Genomic DNA, 14,118 nt, shown 5'->3' with positions numbered 1-14,118 from the left:
AAATTCCAGCTAATCAGATGCAATGACCTTTTAGCATTCAGCCAATCAGGTCCTTTGCCTGGAGGGTTATTGCATTCCAGGTAAAGCAGATTTGCATGGCCTGATCATGGGTGTTGTTAATGAGATTCTGGATTAACAGGCCCACTTGCAAGTCTCTAAATTACGGTTGTGTGTGATGTAACAAAGAATACAGCACTTGAAATGACCAGTAACTGAATGCTAATAACATAATAATCACATACTCATTTTTTCAGGTTCTATATGAAGTCACTCATAACTTGCTAGCATGTATACAAAATGTATGTTCACGGTATGAGCAAAAGTGTTGATACAAATTATTTGCAACAATGGCTATTACTGTGTGCTTAAAGCCGAGTTGTTTTCTTAGATGTAGAAATGTCCTCAATCCTCAGTCGGACAGACAGGAAGCGGCTCCTTGGCCATACAACATGTTTAGCCCTGACTTTGATTGGATCATGTGACTTTTAAATCCCACTTGACCCAACAAATTTAAAGCCTTCACACCCGGTGTCCCAATTGTGCTCTTGTGGACTTATATGGCAGAGCTCATTTATTTTTTGGTAACTACTTTCAGTTTGTGCCATTGATCACTTGCATTCCTAATATAAAATCAGTGGTTGATAGAAGGAAGCTTGACGAGATTTAGCTGTTGAGATATTGGTGAAATTAAAATGACAATTTATTATAAAACAATTGGAAATGTATTTAATGTAATGTATGTATGGTTTTAAAAAGAAATGTCAAATTGAAGAATAAAAAAAGAATGCAAAGGTCTACTACTACTACTATTACTAGTCTACTACACACTCACTTGTGGAACAACAGTGCCCTCTGCTGGTCTTTGTGTAAGAATATCTGAAGGTTTTTGTTTGTTTTGTTCATTGAATAGATACCATGACTATGCAAGTAGCAAATGAATGTATTTGAGAACAAGAACTCCAAGTTGGAAATTAAGATTACCACAATAAAACATTTAGTTAAATAATTTAAACAAACAGGTCTTCTACTCAAGGGCTTTAAATTCTTTCCAAACTATGTGTGTAGCACATATTGCCTGTGGAAAAATCACAGAGTGATTACTAAAGTGACCTGGACATGGTGATGTAAAAATAGGAAAGATTTTGTTTTAAACTTTTGCGTTCCAATGATAAACTTTGCATTCGCTTGCAACACAGAGAAACTTTTTCGAGTGAACGCAAAGTATTGGAATATAATTTTTCTTCCCATTTCGTTCCTTTCCATTATGTCAATTTAGGGGACCCGTAGAAAACAAACTAGTGTAAATGAAAAGTGATTAAGCAAGTGCAGATTAAGCAACAGACAAAGTATTTATTATCTACATAATACAGTGTTTATTTGCACCAATATTTATTTATATCACAAATATATCTTTAAAATGCAGACTAGCATCTGTCTTTATATAAACTGTACATGAAGGCAAGGCACTATACAACGCAGAATAGAAAGACATTTTCTCTTATTCCACAATTTCATTCAATCCTGTTTGAAGAGACACACACTGTATAGATTTACAAACAATCTCCCATGAACAGTACACACATAGGGTTCTCAAGTTCAAGCATCGGTCTGGAAGGTTAAACGCATCTTGAGGTCATTTATGAGAGCAGATATGAACATACTTGCATAAAGTGCTCTTTTGAGCTTTCTTACATTCAGATAATAACTAAAAGGCTTTTTTTTTTACTGTGGGTTATGTTAAGCTGAGGGCTGCCTTGTGCATGTTGGACGGTGAATGACCATGTGGACAAAGCAATGCAGAAAAATAAAAACGGGAGGAAAACAAGCTGGAAGCACTCAAAAAAAAAATTCACAGATAAAAACAAAAATGGAGAAAATGGGAAAGAAATGTGCTACAAGAGGCTGGTAAACCCTTGCCAATCTCAGTCTTTTCTTCTTCCTTCAGCTCCATTTCACTTCCCTGTGTGGTTTGACAGGTAGATATTCACTTGCGCTTGTCCCGTCTTGATCAAAAGGAATGAGGTGGTCTTCACTTGCAGATTCAATCCCAATCAGCAGTTCCAAGTGCAGTCAGATTTCCTCTAAAACAATCCTTTGGCTTTCTTCACATTCACTTGCTTCCATCCTGGTAGTGCCTCATATTCACTTCTTGTCATCTCCAATGCTTTCTGTAGAGAACATATACACATATATACATTTAGGGATAAGGATTTAATAAAAACACACAGATGACATACAAGTGTTAAATCACACTCACAACTCTGAAATGCTGAAAAATGGATGAATAATCACACACACAAACACAACAGCTGTAGGATATTGGTTACTTCCATTCACCAATACAAAAATGGAAACCTCCATTAGAGTACAAAGTATTTAATGTAGGAATGCAAAATTAATTAACAGCATAAGGTATCAGTCAGTGTTGGGTATTTAATTGTTCATACTCATTTCAAAAAAAAATTTCACATGTAGCATTTATTTTTTTAGACAAAATAGTATAGATTAGCCATTTACTGGTAATTTTACAATGAGTTGATCAGTTGATGTGAAAACTGGAGAACATTCTGGTGTCAGTAAGATTTTTTTAATGTTTTTGAAAAGTCTGTTATGCTCACCAAGCACCAAGGCTGCATTTATTTGAGAGAGAGAAACACACACACACACACACACACACACGCGACTGCCAGCAGATTTGAAAGCCTGTTGATGTAAAGAGCTCATTTAAAAGGGACGCCGAAGTTGCCTGCTTTCTTCTCGACAGGTAATTCAGCCTATTTGTGTAAATTCAAAGTTTTATAGTTGCTTGGCTAACTATAGCATGGTTGTGCACAACGCTAGAACGTCTAGGAATAATACGGCCACCGTATGAGTTAAAACGCCCTCGGAATGGGAGAGGCTAGAAAGTAATATTCAGTATAGTCATATACAATTTCACCGCTAGATGGGAGAAAATCTTACACAGAGTAACTTTAATCAGGTAATCATTCATATTCCTGAATCTGTATTAAATTGAGAAATGTAACTGATTTCCATTCAGTTTAGCTTCAGTTTTCCACTGAAACACAATAACAAAAAACATCTTGTGTTTATTAAGAATGTGACTGACATGGCTATTTTGTGATATTTAAAGAGATTAAGGTCGACATAAGGTGAATCTGCAGCTTCAAAGGAATAGTTCGGCCCGAAATGATGAAAATTATGTCATCATTTATTCACCCTCAAGTTATTCCAAACCTGCATTAATTTCTTTCTTCTGCTGCACACAAAAGAAGATAGAGTGAAGAATGTTGGTAACCAGAGAGTTGATGGTAGCCATTGACTTCCATGGTATTTATTTCCTATTATGGAAATCAATGGCCACCGTCAACTTTCTGGTTACCAACATTCTTTAAAATATTGTATTTTGTGTTCAACAGAAGAAAGAAACTCATACAGGTTTGGAACAACTTGAGGGTGGGTACATGATGACAATTTTCATTTCGGGCTGAACTATCCCTTTAAAGAAATTTTCATTGAAAAATCCTAAAGCTCTTTTATTCTACAAGATAAACTTGTTACTTGAATGCTATGTAGTTTCACAGAAAATTAACTGAGATATAGTTAATGGCTATAGCTCAGAGGTGTTTGTTCCTCTTCATGAAGAGTTTAGCTCCAACACACCTGTCTGGAAGTTCTATTTCATTCTTACTGACCACCAGAGGCAGTGCTTCCCACTGAATATTATCTCTCTTGCTCATGCACAGGTGGAGTCTAATAACAACAAAGTCATCACATGACCAGGTACGTCATGGGGATCCCCTCTATTTAAACCCCTGACATCCTGCAAACTGTCCCTATAATCTTCTCGCATACGTGCAAAGATTGCAGGTAGAAGGAAAAACTTTCATTCAGAATACTTGGATTCCGTCTTTCACAGCCTCATAGCAATCATTTTTGTTGGAGCTGCGTGTTGTGCGTCCTCCAGAGGCTGTGGCGGATTGAAGACAAACTTGCTTTCTTGGAACACATCTGTTTATTCCGATCGCTGCCAGAGCGTGGTAAGTTGCTTACATAAACACCGGATGTTGTTTCTTTTATGAAACGTGTATAAATGGCATCTCAGAGTGGTTTCGCTCCATAGAAAAGCCATAGTGATTAATTATAGCGAACATTAAGAGTGTTTGCGCTCCAGGAACAACAACAATATATTTTTCGTTACAGACCGGCGGCGTGCACTGCAGCTGGTTGTATTCATCTAGAGCATTCAATTTAGGTAAGTAATATTTTTATAGATTACATATGTAGCTGTGTACATGACAATTTAATAGTTTTTTGTTTGTTTTTCTTTGATATAGGCATATATATTATATTTCTCGCAGTTGCATTATATACAAGTGTTTTCGCTCTGTTTTCTGTACTGCTACCTGGTACTTCTATCAACAGTGGGCTAAAGTATTAACACTAGTTTGGCTGTTAAAAAAAATAAATATATATAATTCTTTCAGTACCTTACCGTTATAGAATTTTTGTGGCACCCAGAGTGTTCTTGCTCAGGCTTCAGTAAAGCACTGCTGTGGCAGTATGGAACAGCTTAGCCGGACATGCACTGTGTGCAGGGCCACTTTACAGCAGGACGATGGACATGACTGCTGTCCATCCTGCTTAGGCTTGGAACATTTGAAGCAGGGTCTCACTGACGATGCCTGTATGAATTGTAGCACCATGCCGTGGGAACGGAGAACTTCCAGACTAGCTGCAGTAGAGGCACTCTTGACGTCTAAGGGAAAAGTGACGTCTAAGCGGAAAAAGGTGGAAGCAGTGAGTGTCTCCACCAGTAAGAGACATGGAGAGGATTCTTTAGCCAATAAAGTGGAGGTTTTGACCTCAGAGTTTAAGTCTTTAATATTAAATCTGCAACCAAGGGAGGCACCATCACCGATGTTGGGAAATCCCAGTAAGGAATTACCCATTCCTGAGGAGGATATGCTGTCTATGGCAGCCTCTCAAAACCAGTTTTGTGAGGAGGGTAATGAAGAATTCACTCGGGTATCCACTCTCATGATGACTCTCAGAACACGGCACGGGGTTCAGCGGAAGGAGTAGAATCAGATCAGGATGAAGTGAGACAAGCCATCCAGATTGCGTTGGCATGATTAAGCCTGGACACTGCCCCTACAGTGGGAGCTCCCTCCAAAACCAGCAAAACCATCTGCTCTTTGCATTCCCCCATCCAAAGATTATATTGAGGAACTACAGAGGTGCTGGGCTAATCCCAAGTTACTTACTCACCATACCACAGCAAGCAGGGCCCTGGCAGCTATGCACGAATCGGACTCTTATGGCCTGGGTCAGATGCCTAAAGTGGATCCATGTATCGCCTCTTTCATCATATCACCGGAAGAGGCTTGGAGGCCTAATGCTCGCTGCCCGCGACCTCAGAGCAGAATCACAGACGATCTCCTTAGTCAAGCGTACAATACTGCAGCACGCATGGGTCGGATAGGGAATTCGCTCTGCCATCTTATGCTGGCGCTGTCCCAGTCTAAGATCCCAAGCCACAAAAGACAAATACCCTGGAGCTACAAGCAGTGCAATTAGCTCTGAAGCACTTTGTGCCGGCCCAACTGAACCGCCATATTCTCATCAAAACGGACAATACATCGGTGGAATATCATATCAACCATCAAGGCGGCACGAGGTCCAGCCAGTCTCTGAGAGTAGCACAAGACCTTCTGACATGGGCCTTTCTTGGGTTCACAAACATCAGGGCGATGCATATACCGGGAGTGTCGAATGTGGTGGCAGACTTCTTGTCTCACCACAGACCTTTGCCAGGAGAATGGAGACTCAATCCAGAAGTAGTTCAGATGGTAGTTCAGAACGTTTTGGTGAGCTCCACGCATTGTCAACCAATACGTCCTGTATGCATTGGAATGCGGATGGAACAATGGTGACATTGTGGCCTAACCCCTCATTCCTACCCAAAAGGCTCTCAACATCATTTAGGAATCAACCAATTGAGTTGGTAGCACTCAATCGTTCTGTGTCTAACACACAAGATAGCAATCCAACAGAACAATTATGTCCAGTGCGAGCCCTTCGGGGCTATCTGAGTGCCACAGAGAAACTGCGACAGTCAGACCAACTCTTTCTCTGCTACGGCGGGCCAAGAAAAGGGCAGCCTCTGCCATTGTCCAGGCAAATAAGGCCAACAACATGACATTGCCAGCCGGCATAAAATGCCATTCGACGAGAAGTATCTCAACATCTTGGGCAGCATTAAAAGGTGTTCTTTTGATATTGAATTATTTCTAGATTTTAGAAAAATAAATTAAATAAACCGATTTAACAATACTATAATCGTAGTTAGAATATTTTGTGTTCAGTTTTTTTTTTTTTAAAGTGAATCATATTGTGTATATTAACATTCTTGATTGTGACTATGTATGACAACCGAATTGACTTGAGTAACATCATGCTTTATTTTTTCAGATTTCAGAGAACCCAAAGGAAGAGACAGTAGTCTGATGTAAACCTGAACCGTTGGACAACCTGTAGTTATGACATCAGACTTCTGAAGCCAATTTCATTTTTAAAGGTTGACATGCATTTGTCCTATTTCTCCCCCTTTCTTTTTTAAAGAATGATCTTTTAATATATGTTTATCATTGATTGATTGAATAAATAAATTGACTCAACTGCAGGAAAGGTGTCATTTATATTTTAAAAGGTTTTCACCAAATTTTGAAATGGTCAGGAATTTGTTGACGCACCATTGAAGTGTAGTTGAAATATTAATGTTGTTTCAACATTAACTTAGTACATCAGATGGCAACATTGTTTACATTCCTTTTCAGTTGTATTTTCAGTGTTTCAACAAAATGTATTTAGAATCAACATCACATTGTAACATTGATCAAACCATATTACCAAAGATTATTTTTGTTAATTTCAGTGTTGATTCAACAGCAGTGATGTAGATTCAACATCATAGTGTAAAGTTGATTAAACAATATTACCATTGATTATTTTTGTTAATTTCAATATTGATTCAGCATCGGTGATGTAGAATCAATCATAGTGTAATGTTGATTCAATAGCATTACCATTGATTTTTTGTTCAACATAGTTTCAACATTAACTGAGGGTGCAAATGTGATGTTGATAAAATATCACTTTGTAATGTTGAATCAATACTATTACCGTTGATTTTTGGTTGAAATCTCAACATTGCTTCACCATTAACTGAGGGTGCAAGAGTGATGCTAAAGCAACATCCCTTTGTAACGTTAATTCAATGTAATTAGCGTTGACGCATCAACACTGACTCAACATTGTTTCAATGATTACATGCAATCTGGATAGTGTTTATTATCCCGCATAAAATATTTACCAGTTACACTATAAATCTTAAAGTGAGACCTATCAGTGTGAGAACTATCAGTGGTGAACGGTGACCAACACACAGCTAGATAAGAATGTGATGCACAAGCACATGGTGATGCAGTTCACACAGTGAGGATGCGGCATTAGTGGGAAAAAAAAAACAGTGTTCCTCATGAAACAAAACTCACCTTCCCAGAAGCCCCTACACCCTGCCATGTGAAGGGAAAAATTAACCTCAGTCAGATGCAAGACTACACCAGCATAAAGGGGAAAAGCAGAAAGATGCAGGGAGAGACAGGTTAAGAGACGCAGCTAAAAGACGACAGTGGGAGCAGAAAGAGAAATATGAAATCGATGAAGGGAAAAATGGAAAAATAAAACTAGATAGAACTGAAAAGACAGAACATATGAACAAACACAGGCAGACGTTACATAACAGATACAGTTCAGTAATATCAGTGTCCAATGTCTGAAAATCGTACAATTCTTTAATGCGCCCAGATCGATAAAGTTAGGCTTATTTACACAACTAAGAAAATAACAAATGAACCTTAAACACTACCGTAAGAATCAACTGAGTGAAACCTCAGTGTTAATGTGATTTTTCTCACCTCAAAGTCCTCATCTGATAGGTAGATCTCAAGACGTAGAGGGTCAACACCTTCTGGTAGGGGACGGGCTTGTATATCCGCCAACGGGTAAATGGTCTTGCAGAGTCTAGTCAAGACGTCTTCAACAAGAATGATCTGATTACATACTTCAGCCTCCTATAAATCACAGAACACAACATAAAAGATGATGTTTATTGATGTTCCCCATGACACCAGCAGCTAAAGTATCTTAAAGGGTTAATTCACATAAAAATTTAAAATTCTGTCATCAACTACTCACCCTCATGTCGTTTTAAATCCATAAGACTTTAGTTCATCTTCAGGACACAAATTAAGATATTTATAATGAAATCTGAGAGATTTCTGTCCCTCCATTGACAGTCTATGCAACTACCACTTTGTTGCTTCAAAAAGTTCATAAAGAGATTGTAAAAGTAATCCATATGAATTGAGTGGTTTAGTCTGAAGTTACATTTTCTAAAGAGACGATCGCTTTATATGATGAACAGATTTAATTTAGGCCCTTTAAATCACACATAAAATTGCATCAACTCACACATCAGAAACGGTAAATGGAAGCGCAAGCATTTCCGCTTGATGTGTGAGAGCCAATGAGGTTTATTCTCGTGTAACGCAGCATGTATGAGCTTCCGCAAGAACCAATGAGGCTTGTTCTCATGTGTCAAGCAGGTTCAGTTGAGCTTCTGTTTATGTTCCCTGATCAATGTTTACATGTGAATAAAGCCTAAATTAAAGAACAAAAGTTCTAAGTTCAATGGGTTTGTAAAGACATGAGGGTGGGTAAATGATGACAGAATTTTGACAGAATGATGACAGCGGTACCTGTAGGTGAGTACTACTAACAGTGTAATAAAGTGCTTGCAGATATTGTGTTCATTGAACCATATTAATATAACTCCAAAAAAGGAAAAAATACTTGGTATGTGCATTTAACTTTCTCTCTCACCTTCTCTGTGATCTCAGCGATGTCCTCTCTGTGTTCCCAGCTGGGAAACATGTTAGTGAAGGTAAGGGGCTCAAGCCCTGCATGGATCAGGTATGATTTGGGAGTTTTTTTCTCATTTTTTTCTAAAAATACAAAAGTAAAACCAATCTTGTTATTGCGACAGAAACTAGAGAGTTTAAAATCATGATGTAACAGAAGAAGCAGCAGACAATCTCTTTCTTATTGAGACTTAAATCTACTTCATACTTTACTTTATTTGTCCCTTTTAAGGGAAATTTGTTTTGGGCAATACAGATGAAGCTGCATAATAAGATACCCACATCATTAACTATCACATAATCGTGTCCTTTGGCTACAAAACTGTTAGGATTAAACTCTAGTGCAAAGGAACAAAATAATTTTTATAGAGGTAGTATCTAAACTTTGGGGTACGAAAACTTCAACCAGATGGAAGTGGTTAGAATTCTAGATAAAGCACATGAGAAGGGTCCAGAGTCAATTTCTTGCCTGTTTGAAAATAATTTAGCTGAATATAGACTCAACATGGGGGTAAACCCCCAGACCAACCAACTTAATTGCTGTACGCACCAAATGGTTCAACTGAGATTTAAGGGTAACTGTCAGATTACCAAACCAGGCCGCTATACCATACAGTAAGTTGGATTCAATACAGACATGATAATACAGCAACATGACCCTCTGAACAAGCCTCAGTAAAAAGAACATTTTTTGTTGCACCTTTCGACAGATTATCCACATGCACCTCCAATGAAAGTTTATTATCAACAAGTATTTGTACGAAGCAGCCTGTCTAAGAGGCTCATTGTTAATCATGATAGGTGAGTGGTTACTAACTTGGGATAAAAAAAATCATTTCCTCTGTTTTTCTAACGTTAATTACAAGACTGTTCTTTACTCCATGTAACAAAGTTGTCAATCTCTGCAGTATAATGTTGAATGTTCTTATCCTTATGCAGAAGACCAAGAATGGCAGTATCATCTGAAAAAACCTGAGTGAAACATATTACAGAAGACAAAAAAAAAATCTAGGATGGGAACTTGGTTCTCTCCATTGCTTATTGATTGAATGGAGGCAGATATGACAAGAGCTTGCAGTCAGTTGTAAGAATGGGACAGGGTTTAAGCAGACTAAATGTTTAGACAAGTACAGCATACAATGTCACCAGAGAGGTTCATTTGAGAATGATATTACACAGTATCACTCTTGTTTCTTTCCTTAAAAGATCATTAAAGACAAGCATGCATTTTTAAGTCACCTTTGCTATATTGGAGTACAGTTTCCATGGCACACTTCCTGTCGGAGTCCCATCGTATGCGAGCTGAGCCCGTGCTCTCACTGTCCTGAGGCCACCAGCCCTGCCACAGGTAAACTTCATGGTGATTATCCACCAAAAACAGGGCTAAAAGACAATCAAACAGAAGAAGCAACATCATGATACTGCCACAATCTTACCTCATGATTTTTCAATGAGTGTGAAGAATCAAATTTCCTTAATATATCATGCATGTAACGAGTATAGGAAAGCCTAATTAAAATGCAACTGACACCCATCCAGAATAGCTGACAGTTAACAAGCAAGTTGCACACCAGACAGAACTATTAACAGTGTTTAGCGAACATTAATGTGTCAAACACCTGGCTGAGTAGCTGTATACAAATCCTCTTGTAGGAAAGGCATCGAGTTGACCAAATTTGGTTCTCTGGATGGATATACAAATTCCACTGCCACAAACTCTCCTGAAGCACTGCTTAACTGGAACAGCCGAGGAGTGAAGTTGAACTTTCCTGGATCTGAGAAACAATACAAAACACATAAAAATCCAGGGTATCTGCAGAGTTTAAGACCTTTAAAGTTATTTAAGACCTGCACAAATAAAATATTGTATGCCAATACAGAACACACCCTAACACTCAAAATAAATCATATACATCAGATTCTTTAATTTAAATAGGCACACATTAAATTGCAAAACATGGTAAATGCAAGTTTAAAATAGTATGTATAATGCTTAACTTATTTATAAACAAGCCTGAAATACAATGGTACTCTTATTTTGAAATGTCTGCTATTTCCAACTGATCGTTCAAAAAGATGAGGGAGATAAAATATGCAATCTTACAACCATATAAAACAATTACAATATAAACACCAAAATAAACATGGTCATAAATCGTCAACAGTAAATCATAAGCAATCGCTTGACATAAATGTGCAGTATGGTTGCGAACTCCTCTGAAATTGTGAGCCTTTAGAATGCGCAACAAAGCCACACTTTTACTTTGAAACTAGCAGTAGTTTATTTTATTTTATAAATAAAATAAATAAAGTAAAGTAGCGGCGCTCACATTTATTTAAATAAATATAAGCCTCATCGTGATTCCTGTTTTCAGCCTACAAATTTAAGACCTCTGAAAATAATATTTAAGACATTTGTTGTACCATTTAATACAATCCAAGACTTTTTATGACCTTGAATTTAATCAAACTGAATTTCAACTTCAAGTGCCTCTATTATGCTATTTCTACAATAGGATTATATGCATACAAGCAGGGATGTAGTGGAGGCTAAACGCACGTAAACGCCGTTTACGCACCTCCCAAAATTCGGAAATAGCGTTTGCCCACCTCCAAAGTGCGTTTATCCACCTCTACATTGCGTTTATCCACCTCTACATTGCGTTTATCCACCTCTAAATTTGCTTTCCCAGAGCGTGATTGCCGATCGGCACATGATTCGAGCATTTGGGCCGTTAACTACAGAGCAGAACGCGCAGAACGCAAACACGGAGCAGAGAGCGCAGCGCGCGACACACACACACACACACACACACACACACACACACAAACACGGAACAAAGAGAACGGCGCACATACATAGCAGAAAACACACGCTCGTGAAGTTACTAAACAAGCTGCGCGAGAATGAAACTTGATCGCAGCCGCAACAGGAAATCATTAAAACGATGCAAAAAAAGAGATTTTTTTAATTTTTATATTTATAAGTTTATATTTTTATTCATTACAGGCAGCTGGTTTAATGTAGGGAGCATGTCAAAACCCAACTGTACAAGAGATTCAGAGAGAATCAAGCCTGCACCAGGTTAAATACTTTCCCTCTACAGGGAAACAATGATCCACATTTTTCTGATAGACCAAACAACTAATCAATTAATCGAGGAAATATTCAACAGATTAATCAACTATGAAAATAATCCCAAATCCCTAATCATTATGCACAAGTGCATTGCATTGGAAGCCCTGGATATAAGCCTCCCTCTCGATCTCTCTTAAATATTTTTGTTCTCTCTGTTTTGTCATTTAGTAAACTTTATAGATTTCAACCATATTATTCCTTTTTGAGTCTCTTTAACAAGAACTTAGATTAATGTATGAATTGAATAGTGATTGTGTGACCTATGATGAGGGAACAACCAGTGATACCCTTGGTAGTACCATCAAATAATAGCCTATAGCGATGTCATCAGGATACACATACCGGTAGGCAGTGGCCCACCTTACCGGGTGACCACGTCGTGGCCCACCTTACCAGGTGACCACGTCGTGGCTCACCTTACCGGGTGACCACGTCGTGGTCCACCAGAATTTATAGTTTACCCACCTCTTTTTTTACCACTACACCACTGCATACAAGGTATAAAAAAAAAAAAAAAAAAAAACCTTTAATTTCCTCATAATATACATTGCAAATCACCTAATTTCTCAAAGAGTCTGAAATTAGCAATACTGCGCTTAAACTTTACCTCATGCATATGCAATACTTCGATCAAACTAATGCGATTAAGCTCATAATAGTAGCAACCATAATCGCATTAAACTGTGGCGTATGACGCTTTTTAAAATATTTTTATTTAAATTCCAATAAACAGGCATGTAAACACCTTAATCGCCTATCTGAGAGTGGTATAACCATACTTAACTTATTAGCCAATAATAAGAACAATTAAAATTGCATGTAAACTGGAGTGAAGAGTTCTGCTTGTGTCATGTAAATATCTTACTGCGATTAATACCCTACTCTGATTACTAGAAATAAACGCATTATTGGTGCACATGTAAACGTAGTCAATAACTTTATTTGCGTTGCAATGTTTACTACGCGATCAGCTTAGGAGACTGACACAGAAGAGAAGTTATTTTTGTATTAGTTATTAGTATTCTCGTTGCTTAATAACATCAAGGTTGAACCACTGTAGTCACATGGATTATTTTAACAATGTCTTTACTACCTTTCTGGGCCTTAAAAGTTGCAATGACATTGCAGTCCATAGCTGGTTCAGAAACCTCTCGGATTTCGCATTTGTGTTCCGAAGATGAACGAAGGTCTTATGGTTTTGGAACGTCATGAGGGCGAGTAGTTAATGACAAATGTCATTTTTCGGTGAACTAACCCTCTAACTCACCTTGCAGCATGCAGTCATACGCCTTTCGATCTCTTCTTCCCAAGGCCTCCCAGAAGCCTTGTGGTTCAGCTCCCTCATCACACTCCTGGATGGACACTTTACTGCTGTTGTGAAGCCCCGCCTCCAGAGGACACCTGAAAACCAGAACGTCTATGTCAGGGGTCAGCCACATTTGATATCAAGTGCCATTGGTTTGTTAGTATGAGTTGACTCACTGCTCTTTTATTTTGTTTGCAGCGGCAAAGCCCACATCACGTGTGTGCATCTGAGCCTTGCAGCCGTGCCACAGGTACATGCTGGCTTTAGGGATGTTCAGGAGGATCAAAGAGGTGCGAGACCGTAAGCTGCTACAGTGGCACACCACCTCCAGCAGTTGGCCCTCTATGGGTTTCTCTCCTCTCACACAGTATAAGCGCCAGTCATCTGCACATGAAGGAAATGAGGTCAATCCATACAAGTGGTCCTCACTACAGAGCCAAATGGGTGGAGCTTGACCTAATCCAGCTCCACTTCTGTGGATCTAAGGGGTGGGGCTTAACTTAATTAGGTTTAGGGATAAGGTTATGGTTAGGTTGGACTTTCTAGCTCCACCGATTAGGTCTAGAGAAGGTGAGCTGGATGCCATACAAGCTAGAACCGCCACTGCTCCACCCATTGGCTGTGTAGTGAGCAGTCTCTCAGTCCATATGTTCAAAATATGATTTTCATTATGTACTTGTCTTTTGATT

At 38.5% G+C, this 14,118-nt stretch overlaps 1 protein-coding gene across 14 annotated transcripts in view; it reads right to left on the bottom strand.

Moving 5' to 3' along the window:
- Nucleotides 1-1,325: 1,325 nt before the first annotated feature.
- The window catches only part of svila (supervillin a), a 79,275-nt gene continuing 66,482 nt past the window's right edge, over nucleotides 1,326-14,118 (bottom strand). For 10 of the 14 annotated variants that reach the window (XM_084434087.1, XM_084434086.1, XM_084434090.1 and 7 more), the window contains 8 exons: nucleotides 13,606-13,813; nucleotides 13,391-13,524; nucleotides 10,604-10,759; nucleotides 10,224-10,367; nucleotides 8,947-9,068; nucleotides 7,980-8,135; nucleotides 7,557-7,577; nucleotides 1,326-2,168 (listed from right to left, as the gene is read on the bottom strand). In XM_084434087.1, coding sequence (XP_084290213.1) covers nucleotides 2,082-2,168; nucleotides 7,557-7,577; nucleotides 7,980-8,135; nucleotides 8,947-9,068; nucleotides 10,224-10,367; nucleotides 10,604-10,759; nucleotides 13,391-13,524; nucleotides 13,606-13,813 — 1,028 coding nt within the window. In that variant the 3' untranslated portion in view covers nucleotides 1,326-2,081. The remainder of the gene's footprint in view (nucleotides 2,169-7,556; nucleotides 7,578-7,979; nucleotides 8,136-8,946; nucleotides 9,069-10,223; nucleotides 10,368-10,603; nucleotides 10,760-13,390; nucleotides 13,525-13,605; nucleotides 13,814-14,118) is intronic. The other 4 variants (XM_084434089.1, XM_084434082.1, XM_084434083.1 and 1 more) reach the window with 1 other exon arrangement.

The sequence above is a fragment of the Rutilus rutilus genome (genome assembly GCF_951802725.1).
Source record: "Rutilus rutilus genome assembly, chromosome: 16".
Taxonomy (NCBI): Eukaryota; Metazoa; Chordata; class Actinopteri; order Cypriniformes; family Leuciscidae; genus Rutilus; species Rutilus rutilus.
This window is presented reverse-complemented; position numbering and strand designations above follow the sequence as displayed.